The following is a 21,313-nucleotide window of genomic DNA, read 5'->3' on the forward strand; positions in this document are numbered from 1 at the left end:
ATGAAAACAGGATACGGGTTAAATACAGCGGATTCGCTCGGATACTTGGGATATGGCTCGAAACCGTATTCCTCGCTCACCTACCTCGGCAGCAAAGGATACAGTGCTCCTGCCACAGGAGTTCGATCCAAAAGTGTATTCGACAAGGATGTGATAATGTCCAAAGTGAAGAAACCAAAGCTAAGGCAAGAAGAATGATCAATATATAAACGTGTTCCTAATGCTCAGTTGTAGTGCACATTACCATGGACTGTAACGCTGTACGGAAAGGAGTCTGTTGAAAATCCTGTTAAATGTGTCTCTCACTTATTGACTGTTGAATCAGTTTCCTTCAAATAAACTGGAATTTTATTTTCATCATGTAATAATTCTCTGTTTAGCACGTTGAATCTTCGTTGTCACCTAAAAGAATGTAATGATACTTACAAAGAGGTATAATTAATTAATTTAACGTCCAAGGGTCTAGCTTATTGTAAATGATAATAAATGATAACTGAAGAGCGCCTTTAGTAACACTAGTTGTCCTCTCCAGTAACACTTCTTGGATCAATTTTTGCCGATTATGTGTTTTGTAGTGATGGTAAAGGGTACCGATAAGATTGAGTCCAAAAAACGTGCATAAAAAATATCAAGTGTCATTTTTAAGGATTCGATTTTCCCTAAATTCGTGATAAAATGATAATAGACAACTGTCGCTGTAACAAAGAAGCATGAAACTTATGGAAGAATTAAACTGTTTTTCTTGAAGAATATCGACTTATGAAGATGTCTAAATTAAATTAGTTTCCCATTCATTTATATTAAGATATTCTTAGATATATGCGCAATTTTCCATTTGGGATAGGATTTCGTATTCGTGGGATGTTATGGATAGATAAGAAAAACCCGCAATCATGTGTGTTAGTCTCCCCTCCCCCTCCCACTTTCTATCTATCTCTCTCTCTCTCTCTCTCTCTCTCTCTCTCTCTCTCTCTCTCTCTTCTTGGCGTAGGAACCTACTAGGTGTCATGCCTTCCACTTCTGGCTTACTAGACTTATTTTACCACATAGCCGGATAGTTAGTCCTTGCTTCAGGGGACTGGTCCGGGTGGGATTTTGGTCCGATCCGTTCGTGTGAAGACCGGCGCCGCTACTATCATGCCCGGGGCGGGGCCCATCATGGCGGGGCCCTAGGCGGCCACCTACTCCGCCAACCGTTAGATCCGCCACTGATCATGCCACCGGGCCGCGTTAGTGTTAACATGATAAATAACGGATGTGAATGTACTTTTTATCACAAATATTGATAAAAATATGGACGGAAATTGGGCAAAAAGCTAGATACAAATCACATAAGAAACGATGTTGTTATGAAAACGAACAGTCATATTCAGGCAAGTGGAATGAAGAAGTTTTAAAAAAAAATCATACTTTAAATATAAAGTTACGGTTTATGATTCTGCTTCGAAAACATAATTAAAGTAGAAAGGTAGTTCTGCATGCTAAAAATATCGTTTACTGCTATTATTTCTGTTTAATAAGGCAATTAAGGTGTCCCATTTTACATGGGAGTTACTGTAAATGCTAAGGAAAACTAACATTTCCATTTTGTCGCAATATGTTGCGCCTTCCCTTGCGAAAATTTAGAAACGCGGCCACAAACTTGTCCGCACGTTCTACGTCCTGCAATAGCCACTTTCCCTCCCCATTAAAAACGATTGTGCGGTTCAGTGAGGATCGCGTGCTACGCAGTAACGACACCATGCGCACGCGTGTACACTTGCGTTGCCAGGGACAACCAACGCCATGGCGATCATTGTTTACGCTAACCAAACAGACGGCATTCATTTTCTTGCCAGTGTAAAGTGACATCCGTACCGTGTGTTGTTAAAAATGCCTTGGATTTCACTTAAAATGTCGTAAAAAGTAAAGCAAGTGGTGTTGGTCAAAGTATTGCATACAACAATCATGGATACAGAGTAATATGTCTCACTATGGCGAAGATATTTAATGAATAATCAGCTTCATGCGCCTTCAAACGTGTGAACACGTAAAATACATAACTTTTCCCCGTTTTTTTTTGGTTCGTGCAACAGGAAAACGTCCACCGAGAAAATTGAGACACCGCTTTACAAGAAGAAAACATTCGATTTCACCGATTACGCGTACCGCGAGGCTGTGAATCGTTTGAAGTTCCTGCTGACGGAAGCTTACGAACCGACCAAGGCAGCCACATCCTTCTACTATCGTACCGTTGACGATGGCAAATCAGAAGCGTCCGACAGTCAGTCCGTCGTGGAACGTCCCTCAATTACGGAGGTGTCCAAATATTTTCCATCGTCTGCTGTTTCCCGCTACGGAAGCACACTGGGTCGTAGGTACAGCTTTCTGAGCAAGGATACTGTAGCAGGGCCGCTGAAATCGGCGCTATCTAGCACTAGCTTACACCCAACACCATCAGGTAGGTGAAGATGCGACGATCGATAAAACCCTTTGATTAACGTGTGCATTTCTGACAACAGTGCACGCTGCGCAGAGTCTTGAGGTAGCGCAACCACCACCCGAACTGTTGGGATTTATTGAAAAGCAAGAAAGTTACATCGAACAATTGGAACGCGAGTCGCAGTATTGCAGGGTGGGTTTTTCATCATGAGAATAAAATTAAAATACAGAAGTAATACAATATTGATTTTCGATTACAGGAAGAGCTGTCGACCTTACTGAAGAAGGTGAAGGAGGTTGTATCGGAGAACGAAGCCCTCACAGATCGATCCCGGTCCAAGGCTTTATATCAGCTCGATTCGTCCGAAAGCGAGGATGTCGATTACGGGGACCGTGGTAAGAGCAAGGGACCACTATCCGGTCCAAGCATCGTATTCGAGTCACGCATCAGCGAGCTCGAAGCACAGCTGGCACAGTCACAGATCGATCTGAAGAAACTGTTCAACGAGAACGAGGAGAACAAGCGCAAACTGTTGCACGGTGCAAGTGACGTCGGTAATGCTGACGCGTACCGGAAGCAAGTGGAAAATCTTCAGCGGTAAGTGAAGTGCATTCCGTTATCTCATTTAGCAACGAAGCAACAGCGAGCAACTTTATATTTTTGTGCCACTTTTTTTTAGCGATAAACAAAATCTTGAAGAAACCGTCCGCAAGTTGCAACTTTCGATCGATCAGCTGAAGGATACGGAGGCGTGCAATTTCAGCAAATCGCAACGAAGCCGCGACATGATCGAGCAGGTAGCATTCGAGCGCAATCAGGCAGAGATAGAAATTCGACGCTTAAAGGTATGATGTACATTCAAATTATGCAAGATCTCCAGTGCGCTAGTCAGCATCTCGTGTTTTTTTGCAGGATGAACTTGAACGTCAGCACGAGCGTGTGCGCGAAGTGCAGCACGAGATGGCTAAACGCATTGCAGATGAGCGTGCCAGTGCCGAACGGCGCTATACGTACCATGTGGATCAACTCGGTGGAGACCTTAGCAGTCAGTGGGAACACGCTACCAAACTGCAGCTCGAGGTAGAGCGCATGAAACGTATCGAGTCCGACTATAAGCGCGAACTAAACCAAAAGAACTCCCAGATCGACGAGCTGAAGATGGAGCTGAAGAACAAGTCGGCCATCTTTATGTCGGACCTGAACCAGGGAAGCGCCGAAAAACAATCTCTCGAACAGGAGATCACTTCGTTGAGGTAAGGACTGCTCGGTTCTGGTTGTTTCATCCAGTATTCTAATAACCTTCCTGTTGCACTATCTACAAGACTCCAGCTGGAGCGTACCGAGCGTCAATCGAAGGTGGAAGTTTCGCGTCTGAATGCCGAAATCACATCCCTCCGTCAGCGACTCGATCGTGCAGATGCGGACTTGCTGCACTCGAAGCGAGAAAATCTCAAACTTGCCGATGAAGTAGCTTCGCTGGAGAAGGAAGTACGTGTACGACCGCGTTCGTAACCAATGTCTAAAGCTCATCACTGAACTGTACGAGAATTCTTACATTTATAGCTAACCCTTGGAGAACTCAACAGAGAGACACGACCCTCGAAGGAGCTCGCTAAAATCATATCCGATATGGAGGCTAAACACAGTAAGTAACCACATGCCTATTTACACGTTGTGATAGTGCTCTAATGTGTCCACATTGCTGACTCAGAAACAATTAAACACGCTATGGGTAAGCTATTGAAACCCAAAACAAACAAACAAAATTCTAACCCAAAACTCACACAATCCACACTTCTGTCACAATATCGGTGCAGCCAAACCATCGATCATTGTTTCGCGTGTACATCTCTATTGTTTACGTTGTATCATTTGCGTTCCATACAAACACCTTTAATAATAGCCGTGTTAATGGTTAGTTGTTCTAGTGGAAATTGTTCCTCTGTTTCGCTCTGTGCGGATCTTCACGATTGGTTCATTGTTGTGTTTGTTCACAGTTAATTGACTTACTTTTTTCCCTTCTGCTCTGTTATCATATCTGGTAAAGATATAATTCTATGCCTGTGCACGCTATTCTCTCGCTTACTTATGATTTACCAGCAAAAGTTAATCACGGCCTGCAAGTGTGAGTTCGAATTGTGGTCTTGACGTGAATGTTTGGATGTGCATACACACCCTGGTACATTTAGACGATTGAGCGGGTCGTTCTCAATAGTTTATCCATGAGCTATTTTACATTGCAAGGGTAAAAGTTTAGTATGGAAACAAGATGCACGGTTCGCATCGGGTCACTGAATGGGCACACGTGTTCTCATACCGTTCCGGTTTATCCCGATTCATTCGCCCAACGTTGGTTCCGTGGACCACACGATCTGCTCGCAATTCTGCCTCCAAAACCGCCTCAAAACCAAATGTTCTTCTTTCCGCTCTTTCTTTCCGGTACGCATTGCATCCAACCCGTTCCAGCCAACACCGTTTCCGAACTCGAGGGCATGATACAAGATCAAAAACAGCTCATGGAAAAACTAACTGCAGAATGCAAAAGCTTGACGCATAAGTTAGAGGACACCACACAGAAGCATAAGTACTTGAAAGATACCCTTGATTGCCCTTTCTTCTCATTGTGTGTTTACGTTTGGTTTGTTTTGTTGTAATATTCGTTCGCCTAATCGAGCTGGAGTTTCATTTTGTTTAAAGTTAACCACACACATGTATGCTTTGTTGACGTTAGCGTTCCATTTTAGCGGAAATAGTACAGAACTAGTGCTGTATTAGACAATCATTCATCGCTGTACATATTCACCATGTGCACTTATCAGTATTGTGCATGTTATCACTTTGGCAGTGACGTGAAAATAACGTATTACTTAATTCTTCGGGAACTTAAAGTTCGAGTGTTCGGTGCCTCACCGAGCGTCTTTCATGTTTAATGCCTCTGTCTAAGTTTGTCTGCACTAGTTACTAGCCCATCTACTAGGGTTGTGTTTTGGCATTTTTGTGTTGGTTTGTGCACGACTTCCCCTTTTACTAACACCAGCTCCTCCATTGCTCCATGCCTCCCGTCATCTTCATCATCATCCCATTGAACCGTTCGCTGCACCTCCGTTTGGGCCAAACTATGCGTACGCCACTTTCCAAGGCGTGAGCGACGAAAACGGGTGCGTTTCACGGATACTAACGCCAGCTACGAACACTGCCAACAGCGCTGTCCTGGCTTCCTCCGCACAGCACCGGAGCATGAAGCAGGCACACATCAACTACCAGACGGTCGACAGCAAGAACCCCTTGGAGAACACCACAACGTCAGGGAACCTTCAACAGTTTGTGGCAAATTTCTGCAGCACCAGCAGCAGCAGCACTACTCGCCCCTGCTCGCGTCCCTTTGTGAGGCAAACCGATGGCAAAGGGAACACGTTGAGCGACGGGCAGCAGCAGGTGCACTGCGATCGACCCTCGCCCCCTATTAAGATCGACGTCAATGTGCGCATTGGTCGCCGCGCTACCGCAAACGATAGCACCGGTGATGACCAGCGTGACGCGGTGTCTTAAATCCCATTAGAAAGGGGTAACAGTCACATTAACACACCTTCCAGTGCTTCATTCACTAGTGTTGAGTCTAGCGATCTTTGGAAGCGATAGTACGTATGCGTTTTGTTAACATGCTTCCGTGTACTCTTCATGCAGTTTATAGCCCTTTGCCGTGCACCTTTCCTCCTGGTTGAGTTGTGTTTAAGTTATTGTAAATATATCCACTTAAGGATTGGTTTAGCATTGGTTAGTTTGGTAGTTTCATCATCACTCATCATTTGGTCGCTTTATCGTTTCGTTTCATACTCCTTCCCATTTTATTTGGCCTCGCTGTGTATGTATGTTCGAATCTTGAAACCGCGTTAAAGGGAGGAAAAGCGGGAGCTGCGCCAAACGAATTCCGAACTGATGGAACGATTGAAGCAAATCTGGCACAACTATAAACAGATCAGTCCCGCATTTCGGAAGTCTAGTGTGGCGAGTTCCGGTGGCGATCTTCGCGAACCGGTGAACGATGATTCAGCCGTGTCCCATCACGACCAGGTACGGTATTTCCGGAGCGGAAACTCATCTAACTTTCCGTTTCTCTTTCTCTCTTTCCTTCTTCTCTTTCCACCACACTGCATTTTGTGATTCTGCGATGGCATCCACCCAGGCAGGAGATAGATTATCTGCAGGAAAATTTAGAATATCTCTCAAAACATATTAATACTACCAATCCTTCCGCTACTGCTACTAGCCACGACACTAATCAGTACGCTTCGACAAATCCCACACTGGATGACAATCGCTATTCGAACGATCTGCAGGCAACTTTGTACAATCAGGCTGATAGTGGCGCCAGCTATCCGGGTGGTGTCGTTGGCTCTGGTGTGGTACCTGATGCAAGCGCAGCCGCCGCATACGCAAGCCCTTCCCCGAACCAATCGATTGTGCGTGATGATGTGAACAGTTACGAAGGTACCGCACAGAAATTGTTAAACAAAGGCGCATAACATCCGCCCGCGTAGGAAGTTGCGGACAAAAGTATGCTTCAGTTTGCATGGCCTACACAAAACCACACACATACACACCCACAATTACGGACAACTTCTTTCTGGCCACCCCAGAAGTTCCCATTCTCACCTGCACAGTTATGGGAACTGTCTGCGGGAGGTGCAGGCAGACACCACGCTTGGTCGTAGCATCGCGTTTGCATAGGTTTTTTTGCAAAAACAAAATATATTAGCATAATTCTTACGCTTTGGGCCACTTATTGTTTGTCGAAAATTGTGCCCTAATCACCAGCGAACAAGCAATACCCAGTTCTATTGTGATTCTTGCACAAACTTTCAACCAGTTCTCACGCATTGAGGTGCCGCCGATGGCGTTTCGTGGCACAAAATTTTCCCCTCTCCTCCCCGCTGACCTCGCTTTCGCATTGCACCCGTAGGGAAATATGGTCGTGATGGTTCGAGAACGTCCCAGTCCTGCACCAACGTCTTTTCCATTTGACTCTTTTTAAGCGATCGAAACCGTCATGATCGTCACGACTTTCTAATGATCCTCAAAATTTCCACAGCTGTCAACTCAGGATCGCGACCCGGAAGCAATGCCGCCCGTTATGCACCACCGGTCAACAACGGTAGAACCATGCCAGCCAACTCGGACACATTCGATGATACAGCAACCGGTGCTGTCGGAGCTGGACGACAGTACGGAAACGCTGGCGGAAAGTCATCCCGACCCGAATCACGCACATCCGATCGACAGCAGTACGCCCCACCGAAACAACCACCCGAACTGTCGCGAAACAATTCCGTCGCCGATTACGTCGACCCCAGCAAGCGCAGCGAATCGCGACTGTCCCGATCGTCGGTCACCAACGAAGAAGCCGTGCGGTCTGGAGGCATTCCAAAGGAGTCGGAGTATGGACGTGCTGTGGAACCAGAGCGTGTGTCACGAACCGGTGATTCCACTAAACCGGACAGCGTCGGAGGTGGTGCAACATCGGGAAGCAGCGGAAGATTGTCGCGCGAATCCGTGGCCGACCAGAGAGCCTCACGGCAGTCGATGCAATCAGTGGCAGGATCGCAGCCATACGGCGCAGCGGACGCCGTTGATCCCGCACACCAATACTCAGCTCAGCAACAGTACGGCGAGTTCGCTTACCAGTCGGGAGAACAGCAACAGTACTCGACGCTGGACGATCAATCTGCAGCCGGATATGATCCATCGCAACAGCAGTACACCGACCAGCAGCAGTACGAAGGGTACGCAGAGCAGTACGATCAACAGCAGATCTACGATCAGCAGCAGTACCAGGGCTATCAGCAGCCATATGATGCACAGCAGTACGCCCCTGAGCAAGTTTATGATGAATCCAGCTACGCCACCGGAACCGGTACATTACAACAGCCTGTCGCACCCGCACCTACTACAACAGCACCATCAGCACCAACACCAGCAGTCGCACCAGCACTTCCAACACAATCTCCAACACAAGTATCCGCCCCAGCAGCAGTCCCATCCGCACCATCCGCCGCCACGCCAGCAGCACCGGTTCCCTCCACCACCACCACCACCACCACTGGAGGCAGCAAACAACAGTCAGGAAAATCTGCTGGCTCAGTGGAACAGAAGGAAAGTAACCGAACTGTGGGGAATACACGTTCCGGTGCATCATCCCGAGCAGGTGCTAACGGACAGCGATACAAACAACCATCCGGCGCAGGACGATAAGCCAGCAACATTACATTCATGTTGCAGTAACAGCTTACCCCGACAGCAGCTACCGAAAACGTGCGGGTTCCAGCCGATCGACAGCTATCCGAAGCTGACCATCAGCAGTCCGAGCCTGTTCGGCAGCAGCCCGGATGTGAGCCAAACACCGTCACCAACATCGACCGTGTTGAAGAACTACGATGCTGCTAGCCCCAACCCGATATAGGGAAATAACCCAACAGTTTCTTGGGAAATGGTTCGATTTTGTAATGTGTGGCGTGCTGTTGTGGGTTTGACTGTGAAAATGTTTTCATATGTGTATAGCTACCTTTTTGTTTGAAGCCTCTGCTCCTTCGGGCGTTTTGTAGTGATGATTGCCATGTTCTGGAAAATTGAATAAAAATGTATCAATAGATTTTGTTTTGTTTGCTAATTTGCTGTTTTTATTGATACTGAAACCTTCTCTTATTCATTTGCATTCAGGTTATGTAAAGAATAAAAAAAAATTACGTGCGGAAAATATGGCCAATCACTCAAACTCCATACGACTAAAAGTATGTGGGTGTTTGCAGGTGCCGTGCAGTTTACGGCCTACTTCGCAAACTTTATCGCCGAACAATTTACGTGGCTAGTTTTGACCAATACAGGAGGTACGTACCACGATTTATAGGTACGTACTTTATCTATTAATATTATTATTTTTCGACAACGTTTAGACTAGCAACAATTAATGCAAATGATTGCACGCATTCAATGCAAATACAAGAACAAAATCGTTTCTTTTGCGTAGCTTCAAATAGAAAACCTTACAATCCCCGACGCTATGACTGTTGTAGGGTTTCCGCGCTGTGTGACAGTGTGCTGTCAAAAAGATTTTTGTTTGTCATCATCGTCGTCTAGAAACTCACCGCAAAGCAGGAACAGCTCAGTTTGTTTTCACATCTTATTTCAGTGAAAAGTGTAGTAAAAATGGCTCTAGCGGAACTTTGCGGATTTTCCCCGCGTGGCCTTGAAATGGGCAGTGATATGTTTCATCGGGACATCGCGCTGAACACGCAAAACCTACACAACAACATGTCGCTTGCTGTTCCACCGTTTCAAGATGTAGGGTTAAGCCGCCGTGTGTGTGCATTTTTCTGTGACAAACAATTTTCTGTAACCCTGATTTTCTACTTTTCTATAGCCCGCGTTGAATCTGGCCAAACTTCAAGCTGCAGGTGAATCAAGCGGCATCAAGATGGATTTCGATCACGGTACCACCACACTGGGCTTCCGGTTCCAGGGCGGAGTAATTCTAGCTGTCGATTCTCGTGCCACCGGCGGCCAGTTCATTGGTTCACAGACGATGAAAAAAATTGTGGAGATTAATGACTATCTGCTGGGCACGTTGGCTGGTGGTGCGGCCGATTGCGTGTACTGGGACCGTGTGCTGGCTAAGGAGTGTCGCATCTATGAGCTGCGCAACAAGGAACGTATTTCTGTGGCTGCTGCGAGCAAGATCATGTCCAACATCGTCTATTACTACAAGGGTATGGGACTTAGTATGGGCATGATGTTGGCCGGGTACGACAAACGGGTAAGATCCGTATATAGTTGCGGGTGTAACAACACTTTTGCTAATATAATGTTGTATTCCCAGGGACCGCAACTGTACTACATCGATTCGGAAGGTACACGAACTCCCGGAAAGGTGTTCTCCGTTGGCAGTGGTTCTATCTACGCATACGGTGTGCTCGATTCCGGGTATCACTGGGATTTGACCGACGAGGAAGCGCAGGACCTTGGCAGACGTGCTATCTATCACGCCACCCACCGCGATGCTTATTCTGGCGGTATCGTGCGTGTGTACCACATCAAGCCGTCTGGCTGGGTTAACATCTCCAATCAGGACTGCATGGATCTGCACTTCCAGTTCAAGGATGAAAAGAATAAGAAGTTTGGTGAATCGGCATAGGGAAGTTTAGTTTTTAATGAGGGAAGAACAAGTTTCCAAAATTGGTGAATAAAGTTGATCACTGTCCTAAATCTTGTAATTAATTGTTTTATAGTGTTTAAATTATGAATATACCAAATTATTAGGTCGCCTCCACACGGACTGCGGCCGCCGCGGTATCTGCCGCCGAAGATTTGAAAGCCGACCCAAACCAAACTGAGCCGTGCCGTGTCGAAGTTCAATATTGACAACAAAAGTACGTCGGTCCGTGTGGAGACGACCTTACACCAAACCAGCACCACACACATTGTAATTTAGTCTCATAAAAAATTGCACAGATGTTAAGCGCGTACCTATTCAGCCAATGATTATTCAGATTTTTTAGAATATCTGAGATATGCCTAACCATATTCACACTGTTAGTTGAATACTGAACCGTATAAAATATGACAAATCAGCTTCATTTGAGCAAATACAGAATAAAAGAGAAAAAGAACCAATTCCTCACGATCCCAGCCGTAATTTCAAATATTTGATTGCTTTTCGAATTCGAACACAGTTTCGAACTCGATCTCGTTTTGACTTTGACATTTGATGCGATCTGCAGCGTTTATATTTGATTTGAAGAGTTAAAGTCTTTGCTACATTTGTTGTGAATATTCCGCAGGCTGCTCTTGCGTTTTGTTGCACGTATAAACTTACACACGCGTTAAAATCTTGTCTGTTTATCAATTTTGGAAAATGGTGCGATTGTGAAGTGCAATTACCATATTTTTATAGTACCGGGTGTTTCCTTGAATCTCCAGTTTGCGGATTACATTCGGTCGGGGGAGGAGTACGTCACTAGCTCACACGTCAGCCGGAATCACACACACTAATTGCTGAAAAAACACTTGCCAGCACGAGTGAATCCTCTCGGACGAAAAGCAGTGCAGTTTTAGCTGTAAAAATGGTATAAGTATAACGAATGTTCTTTCGGTAATGTGCTGAGGTTTAACACTACTTCTGTTCACTTCCTTTGCAGGTGTTAATAGCGGCTGCCGTGTGTACGAAAGCGGGGAAAAGTATGTTCCCTTACCAAGCGTTTGGTTCTTATCACCAGTCTCAACTTCCTCAATTTCCTTTCCTTTTTTGCAGCAATCGTTTCCAGACAGTTTGTGGAAATGACCAAGGCTCGCATCGAAGGGTTGTTGGCCGCGTTTCCGAAGCTAATGACTTCTGGCAAACAACACACATTCGTTGAAACGGATTCCGTGCGCTACGTGTATCAGCCGCTGGAAAAGTTATACATGTTGCTGATCACCACGAAGGCAAGCAACATTCTGGAGGATCTAGAAACGCTTCGGCTGTTCTCGAAGGTGATTCCGGAATACTGCCGTTCACTGGAGGAGAAAGAAATCATCGAAAATGCGTTCGATTTGATCTTCGCCTTCGATGAAATCGTTGCGTTGGGATATCGCGAGAGCGTCAATCTAGCGCAGATTAAAACGTTCGTCGAGATGGACTCGCACGAGGAAAAAGTTTACCAAGCGGTACGACAAACCCAGGAACGGGAAGCGAAGCAAAAGATGCGTGAACGCGCGAAGGAACTACAGCGTCAGCGCATGGAGATGAAGAAGAGTCAATCGGGAGGACGTGGTGGTGGCAGTGCTTCGGGAGGTTTTGGCAACAGTTTCAGCAGCAGTGGTGGTATATCTAGTGACAGTATTTCATCGCTCAGCACACCGTCGGCTAACATAGCCGAAATAAACAAGCCTGCACCAGCTGCTGCGTAAGTATTTTGTTTTGAAGAAATGGTGATGGAGAGCAGTGAATGGTTCGGTTTAATTGCAGAAAATCAACTGCTCCTCGGAATGCGCTTAAACTGGGTGGAAAATCTCGCGATGCAGACACCTTCGTCGATCAACTCAAGAACGAAGGCGAAAAGGTGGTTTCCACCCCACTGCCAACTGCGGCCTCATCGGCCTCTGCAAAGGCGAAGCCAGTCTCTGACGTACCGATGGATTCGTAAGTAGTAGTAAACGCGTTTTAGGGCCGCAAGTATATTATTTCAATGCAACATATCACTTTTCAGCGTGCATTTGCGCATGGAGGATAAGGTGGTGATTCGTATTGGCCGCGATGGAGGATTGCAAACGTTCGAGCTGTCTGGATTGCTTTCGTTGCGTATATCGGACGAAAAGTATGGCCGTATCAAAGTACAGTTGGATAATACGGACCAGCGCGGCATTCAGCTGCAGACACATCCGAACGTGGACAAAGAGCTGTTCCGCAGCGCGAATCAGATTGGGTTGAAAAATCCGGCCAAGCCATTCCCGCTGAACACGGACGTTGGTGTACTGAAGTGGCGCTATCAGACACAGGATGAATCTGCCGTTCCGTTGACTAGTGAGTACACCAATTGCCAAGTGGTGACACGAACGGTTCCATACCTAATATGTATTTCAATTCTATAGTTAATTGCTGGCCATCGGAAAATGCAGAAGGTGGATGCGATGTGAATATTGAGTATGAACTGGAGCATACTCGGTTGGAGTTGCAGGATGTTTGCATAACGATTCCTCTACCGTACGTATAATATTTTTGTTTGGGAAAAAAATCACTCAACTAATTTATTGATTTGATCTCCAGAATGGGTATTACGCCATCGATTGCCGAGTGCGATGGTGACTACAATCATGATTCGCGGAAGAATCAATTGCTGTGGAATCTTCCGGTTATTGATGCTTCCAGCAAACAGGGCTCGATGGAATTCAGTGTACCCAGCTCCATTCCGGGTGACTTTTTCCCGCTTGATGTAAGTGTGCATAAAGTTTCAATTTACGTTGCATTACAGTTACAGTCAATGTTTTGTCTTCTAGATATCATTTTCATCAAAAATTCCCTATGCCGAGCTAGCACCCGCGAAAGTAATGCTGGTAGAAGACGGTAGCGATGTGAAGTTCTCGGCCGAAACAGTTTTCTATACGGATAAGTTTGAAATAGTGTAAATTGCCCAACAGGAGGTGCAGGGATACCCCAAAAAAAAAAAAAACCCACCCCTACATGGATCGGGGACGGTCGTTACGTGAATATATCATTATATTTCCGCTTATATTTGATGCCGCAATTCCACAGCACAGAACGGAGGGACGTTTATGATAGCAAATGTTTAGCTGTTTAGAGATAAGCGCACGTACGTCCATAGCGAAACATAAACAGTGCCGACAGAAGCACGACTCACGGATAGTAGTACCGTTGAATAATTTTCCCATCTGTTGCGCTCAGGATGTGCGTAGGATTCGTATAATATTCGTTAAATTTTATATTGATTTTCTTTTATCAAAAGCATATACCCTCTCTTTTGTGTGTAACCTTTTGTTTTTAAACAACCAATTAAATAGGAAACTCTCGCCCACGGTGGGAAACATTCTACGTTAGCAAAGCTGTACGATGGCGAACCGTTAATTATGAGCATGTGAGAGAAGAAAAAATGAATAATCCAAACAATAAAATGGTGAATAAACATAAATTAACTACAAGGAGCAGATGTACTGCATTGAATTGGAAGTTGCGATGCCCATTTAGTTTTATAAATTACATTCTGCTTCATTTCTGAATGTGGTATAGCTATCGAATTATATTTAGAATGATATGGATTTCCCCTAGGAGGAAATGTAATTAAGGAATTAAACAAACACATGAATTATGCATTTTTGAAGCTGAAAATTTCCCTCTGATGTCCCTCTACATTTCTTTGTTAGTTTCAAGGTGTTTATAGAAATACCCTATCTGTTCACCTTGTCTATCGACAACTTGAACGCATAATCAAAACAATAACATAACCCCATTCCCACGCATTGTATTACGCGGTTATTTCTCTGCATCTTTTTGTTACCTTTCTTTGCTAGTGTGTGCCTTTATGCTCTCGCAAAGGACAAGATTGCGAAATAGTTTTGCAACAAATATGTTTTGATAAAAAGAAGGTATTTGGTGAACTGTTTTTGTACACTATCCTGCACATTGTGATGTTAGTGCGTAATGCTTGTGAAGCGTTTGTTATGTTCCTATACAAAAGCGTTGAATCGCTCACATCGTATTCCGAACGGTAGTAAAAACGCCAATTCCGATTGCAATGTTACGCCGTTCGATGCCATTTCTTCTGGGCGGTGTTTCAGCTCAGAAGCAAATCATCCACCGGATGACGCACAAAAGCCGGTAACGGTTTCACTGTACCATATGAAGAAAATTATCAAAGGCTCTAGTGTGATGCTGGGCGAAAGTTTTGAAGGTCCAACCTGCATTCAAACAGTCTGTCCGGTGTGCCATATTGTGCCCGGAACGGAAGGTAAAGGCATCACGGATGCGATCCGGAAGAAGATATTCGTTAACAAAACAACGGGCAATTTCACGTGTTCCTCTTGCCAGTACCTTGGTAGGTGGGATCATATTGAGAAATTTTTCCCACCATACAACCGTGCCCCAAAAACTGTACAAGAACTGCGAAAACTTAGAGATGGCTTTTTGGAGTTGAAAGGTGAACATGTGGGCGCAGTGCATCCAATTCCTAGAGATGCTGTGTTGTTGGATTCGATCGAAGGAGCTCGTGAAGCGATTCGGTGTTTGCATTTAGAGGTATGTTTCTAGCGTCTGGACAACAATACCAAATGTATTAAAAGTGTTGATTAATTTCAGAATATAATACCCGAGACATTGCTCACCGTGAAAGCTCATTGGCAACAAGAAAAGCGGGAACTCTTCATACCGCTGGTAGATGTTGAAGATCGAACCATTGGTTATAAGATACTGCACATTGGTTCGGATGGAGAGATTAGTGAACGAACGGTGCCGGAAGCAAATGCAAGCGGTCTCATTTACCTTAGATGCTTCCCGTCCAACACGGGTACAAAGGCCAAAGACCAAAGTCAAACCAATGCCATACTCGTACTTAATGTGCTTGATCTGCTTGCCCTAGGCAGTGTGAAGCTTAATGGTAAGCTTGCACCATTTTACGTATTGTAGTACTAACTGAATAAATGTTTGCTTTTAATTTTCCAGCAACGGCTGTATGTCTTCCTCATGGCTTGAAAACGCTACCTCAACAGTGTCTGCCCGGATTGGAACGTTTCCAACGGTTTACACTATGGTTTAACTACGATACAGCCGGTTGGGATACGGCCCGCAACTATGCGAAGAAGCTCGACGAACGACGGTGTATGTTTGTGCGCCCAACTGATCAGCATCCCACACCGTACAAAGCTCTGCTTGAAGAAGCAACGGAACCAAAGACAATTCTATCGAAAGCACAACCCATCCTGCATCAATCCATCACCACGTTCCGAGCGCTACGACAAGATGTGCTGAGCGATTTACAAAACATCGATAAAGTGCAGGGTGTTAAATGGAAACGCTATCCTACGTTGAACAAACTGCTTAAAGGTCATCGTAAAGGAGAGCTAACCGTACTGACCGGACCAACCGGGTGCGGTAAGACAACCTTCATGTCGGACTATTCGCTCGATCTTGCCCAGCAGGGTGTTTCCACACTGTGGGGATCGTTTGAGATTCGTAACACCCGACTGGCGGTTACGCTGCTCCGCCAGATGGTAGGACGACCGCTCGACGAGAACTTGACAGAATTTGAGCAGTGGGCAGATACGTTCGAACGTTTGCCGATTTACTTTATGACCTTCCACGGACAGCAGCCGATCAAGATCGTGATGGAGGCGATCGAGCACGCACAATACGTGCATGACATTCAGCACGTCATCATCGATAATTTGCAGTTCATGATGGGTGTGTTGGATGAGGCGAAGCATCTGGATCGTTACTGGAAGCAGGATGCAATCATTGCCGCGTTTCGAACGTTTGCCACCAGGCGCAACTGTCACGTAACGCTGGTGATCCATCCGCGTAAGGAGCGCGACTCAGACGAGCTGACGACGAGTTCAATTTTTGGTGGAGCGAAAGCATCTCAGGAAGCGGACAACGTGCTGATCATTCAGGACAAACGGTTAACGTCGGTAAGAGGTAAGAAGTATCTACAGATTGCAAAGAACCGATACAGTGGGGATCTAGGTATTATGCCGCTAGATTTCGACAAAGCGAGTCTGAGTTATGCCCAGCGAAAGAAGAAACCTGAAGGAGGTGATGGTGAGACGTCCACGTCCTCCGATTCCACCGGAAGGCCCGTTGGTGGTGAACCGATTGATCGAACGGTTAGGCGAGCCTTCTAGAGTGCTTCGGCAAAACCAAGAAGCCAGTGAACAGAAGAAAGTGTAGTGTAGTTTTTAAAACCACGTCAAACAGATTGCATTTCATCTGCCAAGAGTAAAGTGAGTCAAGAATATACATAGAACGAAAACTGCATCTCCAGAAGTGTATGCGGTAGCAGGCCATCATTCGAACTTGCTTTCGTTAGTAGTGCACAATTATTTATATCTAATCGTGTGGGCGCGTGTGTGTTTACGTTGACGATTGCCGATAGTTTTTCACATCCAACAGCTTCTTGCCACACATCGCACAGATTCCCTTCTTGTAGGCGCACTGCTGACAGTAATGCGATCCAGCTTGGTGAATTTTTTGCTTGCATATTCTATACGAAAAAAGGTATGTATGCTGCAGTTAGTTAAGGTGACGGTAAAAAAAATGGGTATCACTTACCGGCAGGGTGCGAAATTCCCCGCCATCGGATTGTAGCGTATCTTTGCGCTCGAAAGAGCTTTGTTTTCGTTGATTTTGCGTCCACCACCCTCGGTGGTGTTTCTGGCACCAGCTTTCCATGGATCCGGCGTAATAACTTTGCCCAGTTTCTTTTCACACTTTTCGCAAACCATCGTCGGGTGGTAAAACGTTATATGGATGATTAATATTGAAGAAATGCGCCTTTTGGAACGTTCGATCCGATGGTAAAGTTGTTTTGTTTATGTCAGGGGTGAGCAACCTGAAATTGGGAACATTTGTCGTAGTCTAATATGATTTATTTATTTCTATTATTTCTTGTCAATTATGGGAGTGTTTAGAAATATCACATTTAATTACTGTTGTCCTGTATAGTTTGATAAACATAATAAGAACGAAATACGAACAACAGAAATGTTGTACTACCGACGATTGGGTTTTTAGAACAGATGGTTTGACGTTTCTGCCTTCGCACACAGGGTGACTAATGAGACAAGCGAAGGAACACTAGCTGGACAGATGTTTACGCGAGACAAATAAAAAAAAATGTTTATTGCAATTTGTAACATAGGGTCTATGCCATTACTATAAATATTGCAAACTTATTGCGTTAGTAATCATATTTGTTCAGTTAAAAGATTCGTTCGGGTTCTGGAAACAGAATTAGATGCACCCAACACTAGAATCTGTCATTCATTTATCACTCGTACTTGTTGAAGGGATTATTCTGTATCAAAAAAAGAAATGTATCAGAAGGAAAAATGTATGCAGATCTGTTTAAATTGTTCATGATATTCGTGTTATGTTTTCACATCATATCCAAACATAAACGGTTCTCTGCTATTGCATGTATTCGAGCAGAAAGTTGTGGTGCAGCTGGAAATCGTTATTTCCAATTTAAGAAACAGTGCTGCTCTATATTTAGCATCACGACCACGACACGTCGGTTGTGTCGGAGTACGCCTTTTTATGCTGCACATGCAAACTGCCTCAACGCTCATGTTCCATCCCTTTCTCATGTGATTGCATTCTCCGTTCGGAGTTTACCGACTATAAATAACACGCTGAATCCCGTAATGATCCCTATGATGGGGGAAACACCCAAAAGTAGGAAGAAATCTTCTTCCGCGGAAAACGTGCACAAGGGCAGAAACGCAAAGGCGCGTTATAGCGCCTGGGAAGTGAATGGTTAACGTCCCACGATCGCCTATTTCTTATGCATAATCACGTTGTTTTGCAGTAGGCGGCGGATGTAGCTTAGCCACGAATGACTTTCCTTCATATTAAAAACGAGATCTAGACTGTTGCTGTCTTAATCGTAAATCGTGGGTTGAACACGCTCGATAGAATGTGAAGAAAATAGAAGGAATAGTTTACCACAGATGTAACCTTCCATCACACAGATGCAAGGCTGTCCACCATCTGTTACCGTTTGGCTTACCTTTTTAACCAAACAACCTGTCTTCACGTGCTCGAGTACAATGGCCTCAAATTGATCCAACAATGGTACTGCTTTGCACTCCTTGCGAAGGATACAGTTCAACATTGTGTCATCATATCCGCAACCCTAAAGGAAGTAACAAAAAAAAAACTGAAACAAACAACACCGGAAGCAATGGGGCAAATGTTCCGTTTCTGTTACGCCCGGGCCACTTAATAAATGGGGCGCCATCCTTTCCGCCATATGCGTGTTCAAAATTGAATATTCTTGCACGCGATGGGCGAATGACACCAAAAACCTGTCGCACTCCCCTTTTTTACTGATGTCATCGTTTCGATCGATAGTTTTTATTTCAGCAACTCAACCCAGAACTCGGAAGCGTTCGGTACATACGGATCATATGGACAAAACCCGACGACGGGGTATTGACGATTACGTCAGTGGAAATTAAGTGGTTTGACGATTGATGTTTGTGCGCCGTTAAACTTGGGAATGATATTAAAAATTCTGACTTCACGCTTCACTGACGAGGCCCGAAATCTATTCTAGAATGAATTGTTTTACCTCTTTTGGTATTGACAAAAGGGGTGATCGATGTAAAGGAAGTTCGAACATTTACCAAGAAAATAAAACACATGGAAATGTTATTGTTTGTGGGCATGTTTATTGCATGAACAGATAATAAATTAGGTTAAAATGCACACCAACTTCTTCTGGGAATTTTGAATTTGTGCTTCAAAATGGAGAAAACCGGCATTTCGTCTTCGGATCGAAGCTCGACTCGAGGTGTGACACAGCGGGAGCTTATTGCTGTGAGAAGGAAGACTTCTAGTACTCTTCCGCACCCTCACCTTCGCCATCGCCCGAATCCATGCCGACCTCTTCGTAATCCTTCTCGAGGGCGGCCAAATCTTCACGTGCCTCGGAGAACTCGCCCTCCTCCATACCCTCACCGACGTACCAGTGGACGAACGCACGCTTGGCGTACATAAGATCGAACTTGTGATCCAGACGGGCCCAAGCCTCGGCAATAGCAGTGGTGTTGGACAGCATGCACACGGCGCGCTGCACCTTTGCGAGATCACCACCCGGTACGACGGTCGGTGGCTGATAGTTGATGCCCACCTTGAAACCGGTCGGACACCAGTCGACGAACTGGATCGTACGCTTCGTCTTGATCGTGGCGATGGCCGCATTCACGTCCTTCGGTACCACATCACCACGGTACAGCATACAGCACGCCATGTACTTGCCGTGGCGCGGATCGCACTTCACCATCTGGTTGGCCGGTTCGAAGCACGCGTTCGTGATCTCCGACACCGACAGCTGCTCGTGGTACGCCTTCTCCGCCGAGATGACCGGCGCGTACGTCACGAGCGGGAAGTGGATACGCGGGTACGGCACCAGATTCGTCTGGAACTCGGTCAGATCTACGTTCAGCGCACCGTCAAAGCGCAGCGAGGCCGTAATCGAGGACACGATCTGACCGATCAGCCGGTTCAGGTTGGTGTAGGTCGGCCGTTCAATGTCCAGGTTGCGACGGCAGATATCGTAGATCGCCTCGTTATCGACCATGAACGCGCAGTCGGAATGTTCCAGCGTGGTGTGCGTGGTCAGGATGGAGTTGTACGGTTCAACGACGGCCGTCGACACTTGCGGCGCAGGATAGATGGCAAACTCCAGCTTCGACTTCTTGCCATAATCGACCGACAGGCGCTCCATCAGCAGCGAGGTAAATCCGGAACCGGTACCGCCACCGAACGAGTGGAAGATGAGGAAACCCTGCAGACCCGTGCACTGGTCCGCCAGCTTCCGGATGCGGTCCAGCACCAGATCGACGATCTCCTTGCCGATGGTGTAATGGCCACGGGCGTAATTGTTTGCCGCATCCTCCTTGCCAGTGATCAGCTGCTCCGGGTGGAACAGCTGACGGTACGTACCGGTACGCACCTCATCCACCACCGTCGGTTCCAGATCGACGAAAACGGCACGCGGCACGTGCTTGCCGGCACCGGTTTCCGAGAAGAAGGTGTTGAACGAATCGTCCCCACCGCCGATGGTCTTGTCCGACGGCATCTGACCGTCCGGTTGGATGCCATGCTCCAGACAGTACAGCTCCCAGCAGGCATTACCGATCTGCACACCGGCCTGTCCAACGTGTACGGAAATGCACTCACGCTGCAGAAGAGAACCGATGCCGAAAAAAAAAACGGGGTCGAGAAAAAGTTAGATGAATGATGTTGGGAAGGGAAACCCGATGAATGATGTTGGGAAGGGAAACCCGAAGAAATAGGCAATGAAGTGGAATCTCCTCATTCGATCAAGTCGTCAGTGAACCGAAACGAATGGTGTGGTGAAACTGCACGCCTGTTGGTGAAAGGAGAAATTTTGGAAGGCAGAAAGTGCCACGATGGAGGCCTCCGAGCACACAACGACCATGGGAATGGAAAGTATTGTTTTCGATTGTCGAAAAGTAACGGCACTTTCTTAACGGAAGAGTAAGCTGATTTTAGCTCTAGGCAAGCAACGGTCGCATTGCTCGGATACTTTTTATAGCGTTTGGAATTTATACTTGCAGGGGAAAATGCTCGCGTGGAGTAGTAATGTAATTATTTTACGTTAAGTG

The 21,313-nt window shown here is 45.9% G+C and overlaps 6 protein-coding genes across 6 annotated transcripts; 4 read left to right on the top strand and 2 right to left on the bottom strand.

The window, feature by feature from the left end:
* On the top strand, positions 1-8,879 carry LOC128719042 (polyamine-modulated factor 1-binding protein 1). Its single transcript, XM_053812662.1, has 11 exons — positions 1-185; positions 2,076-2,440; positions 2,502-2,614; positions 2,682-3,019; positions 3,102-3,267; positions 3,335-3,675; positions 3,745-3,910; positions 3,986-4,067; positions 4,889-5,006; positions 6,319-6,493; positions 7,512-8,879. Exons 1-11 carry the CDS (start codon positions 1-3, stop codon positions 8,877-8,879), a joined length of 3,417 nt encoding a protein of 1,138 aa, XP_053668637.1.
* A 743-nt stretch (positions 8,880-9,622) lies between these two features.
* LOC128710034 (proteasome subunit beta type-5-like) lies at positions 9,623-10,607 on the top strand. Its single transcript, XM_053805074.1, has 3 exons — positions 9,623-9,757; positions 9,837-10,229; positions 10,293-10,607. Exons 1-3 carry the CDS (start codon positions 9,623-9,625, stop codon positions 10,605-10,607), a joined length of 843 nt encoding a protein of 280 aa, XP_053661049.1.
* A 376-nt stretch (positions 10,608-10,983) lies between these two features.
* On the top strand, positions 10,984-13,576 carry LOC128718423 (coatomer subunit delta). The gene is made up of 8 exons (XM_053812049.1): positions 10,984-11,004; positions 11,611-11,650; positions 11,724-12,357; positions 12,420-12,593; positions 12,661-12,974; positions 13,043-13,154; positions 13,218-13,383; positions 13,448-13,576. Exons 1-8 carry the CDS (start codon positions 10,984-10,986, stop codon positions 13,574-13,576), a joined length of 1,590 nt encoding a protein of 529 aa, XP_053668024.1.
* A 1,030-nt stretch (positions 13,577-14,606) lies between these two features.
* LOC128707773 (mitochondrial DNA helicase) lies at positions 14,607-16,801 on the top strand. The gene is made up of 3 exons (XM_053802730.1): positions 14,607-15,200; positions 15,261-15,558; positions 15,624-16,801. Exons 1-3 carry the CDS (start codon positions 14,607-14,609, stop codon positions 16,799-16,801), a joined length of 2,070 nt encoding a protein of 689 aa, XP_053658705.1.
* A 229-nt stretch (positions 16,802-17,030) lies between these two features.
* LOC128719193 (cysteine-rich PDZ-binding protein) lies at positions 17,031-17,869 on the bottom strand. The gene is made up of 3 exons (XM_053812816.1): positions 17,853-17,869; positions 17,229-17,402; positions 17,031-17,160 (listed from the first exon to the last, which is right to left on the bottom strand). Exons 2-3 carry the CDS (start codon positions 17,399-17,401, stop codon positions 17,031-17,033), a joined length of 303 nt encoding a protein of 100 aa, XP_053668791.1. The 5' UTR covers position 17,402; positions 17,853-17,869.
* Positions 17,870-19,515: 1,646 nt separating this feature from the next.
* LOC128718512 (tubulin alpha-1 chain) lies at positions 19,516-20,860 on the bottom strand. The gene has a single exon (XM_053812135.1). The coding sequence runs from the start codon at positions 20,761-20,763 to the stop codon at positions 19,516-19,518; it is 1,248 nt and encodes a 415-aa protein (XP_053668110.1). The 5' UTR covers positions 20,764-20,860.
* Positions 20,861-21,313: the final 453 nt, after the last annotated feature.

Source organism: Anopheles marshallii, chromosome 2, assembly GCF_943734725.1.
Source record: "Anopheles marshallii chromosome 2, idAnoMarsDA_429_01, whole genome shotgun sequence".
In the NCBI taxonomy this organism is placed as follows: domain Eukaryota; kingdom Metazoa; phylum Arthropoda; class Insecta; order Diptera; family Culicidae; genus Anopheles; species Anopheles marshallii.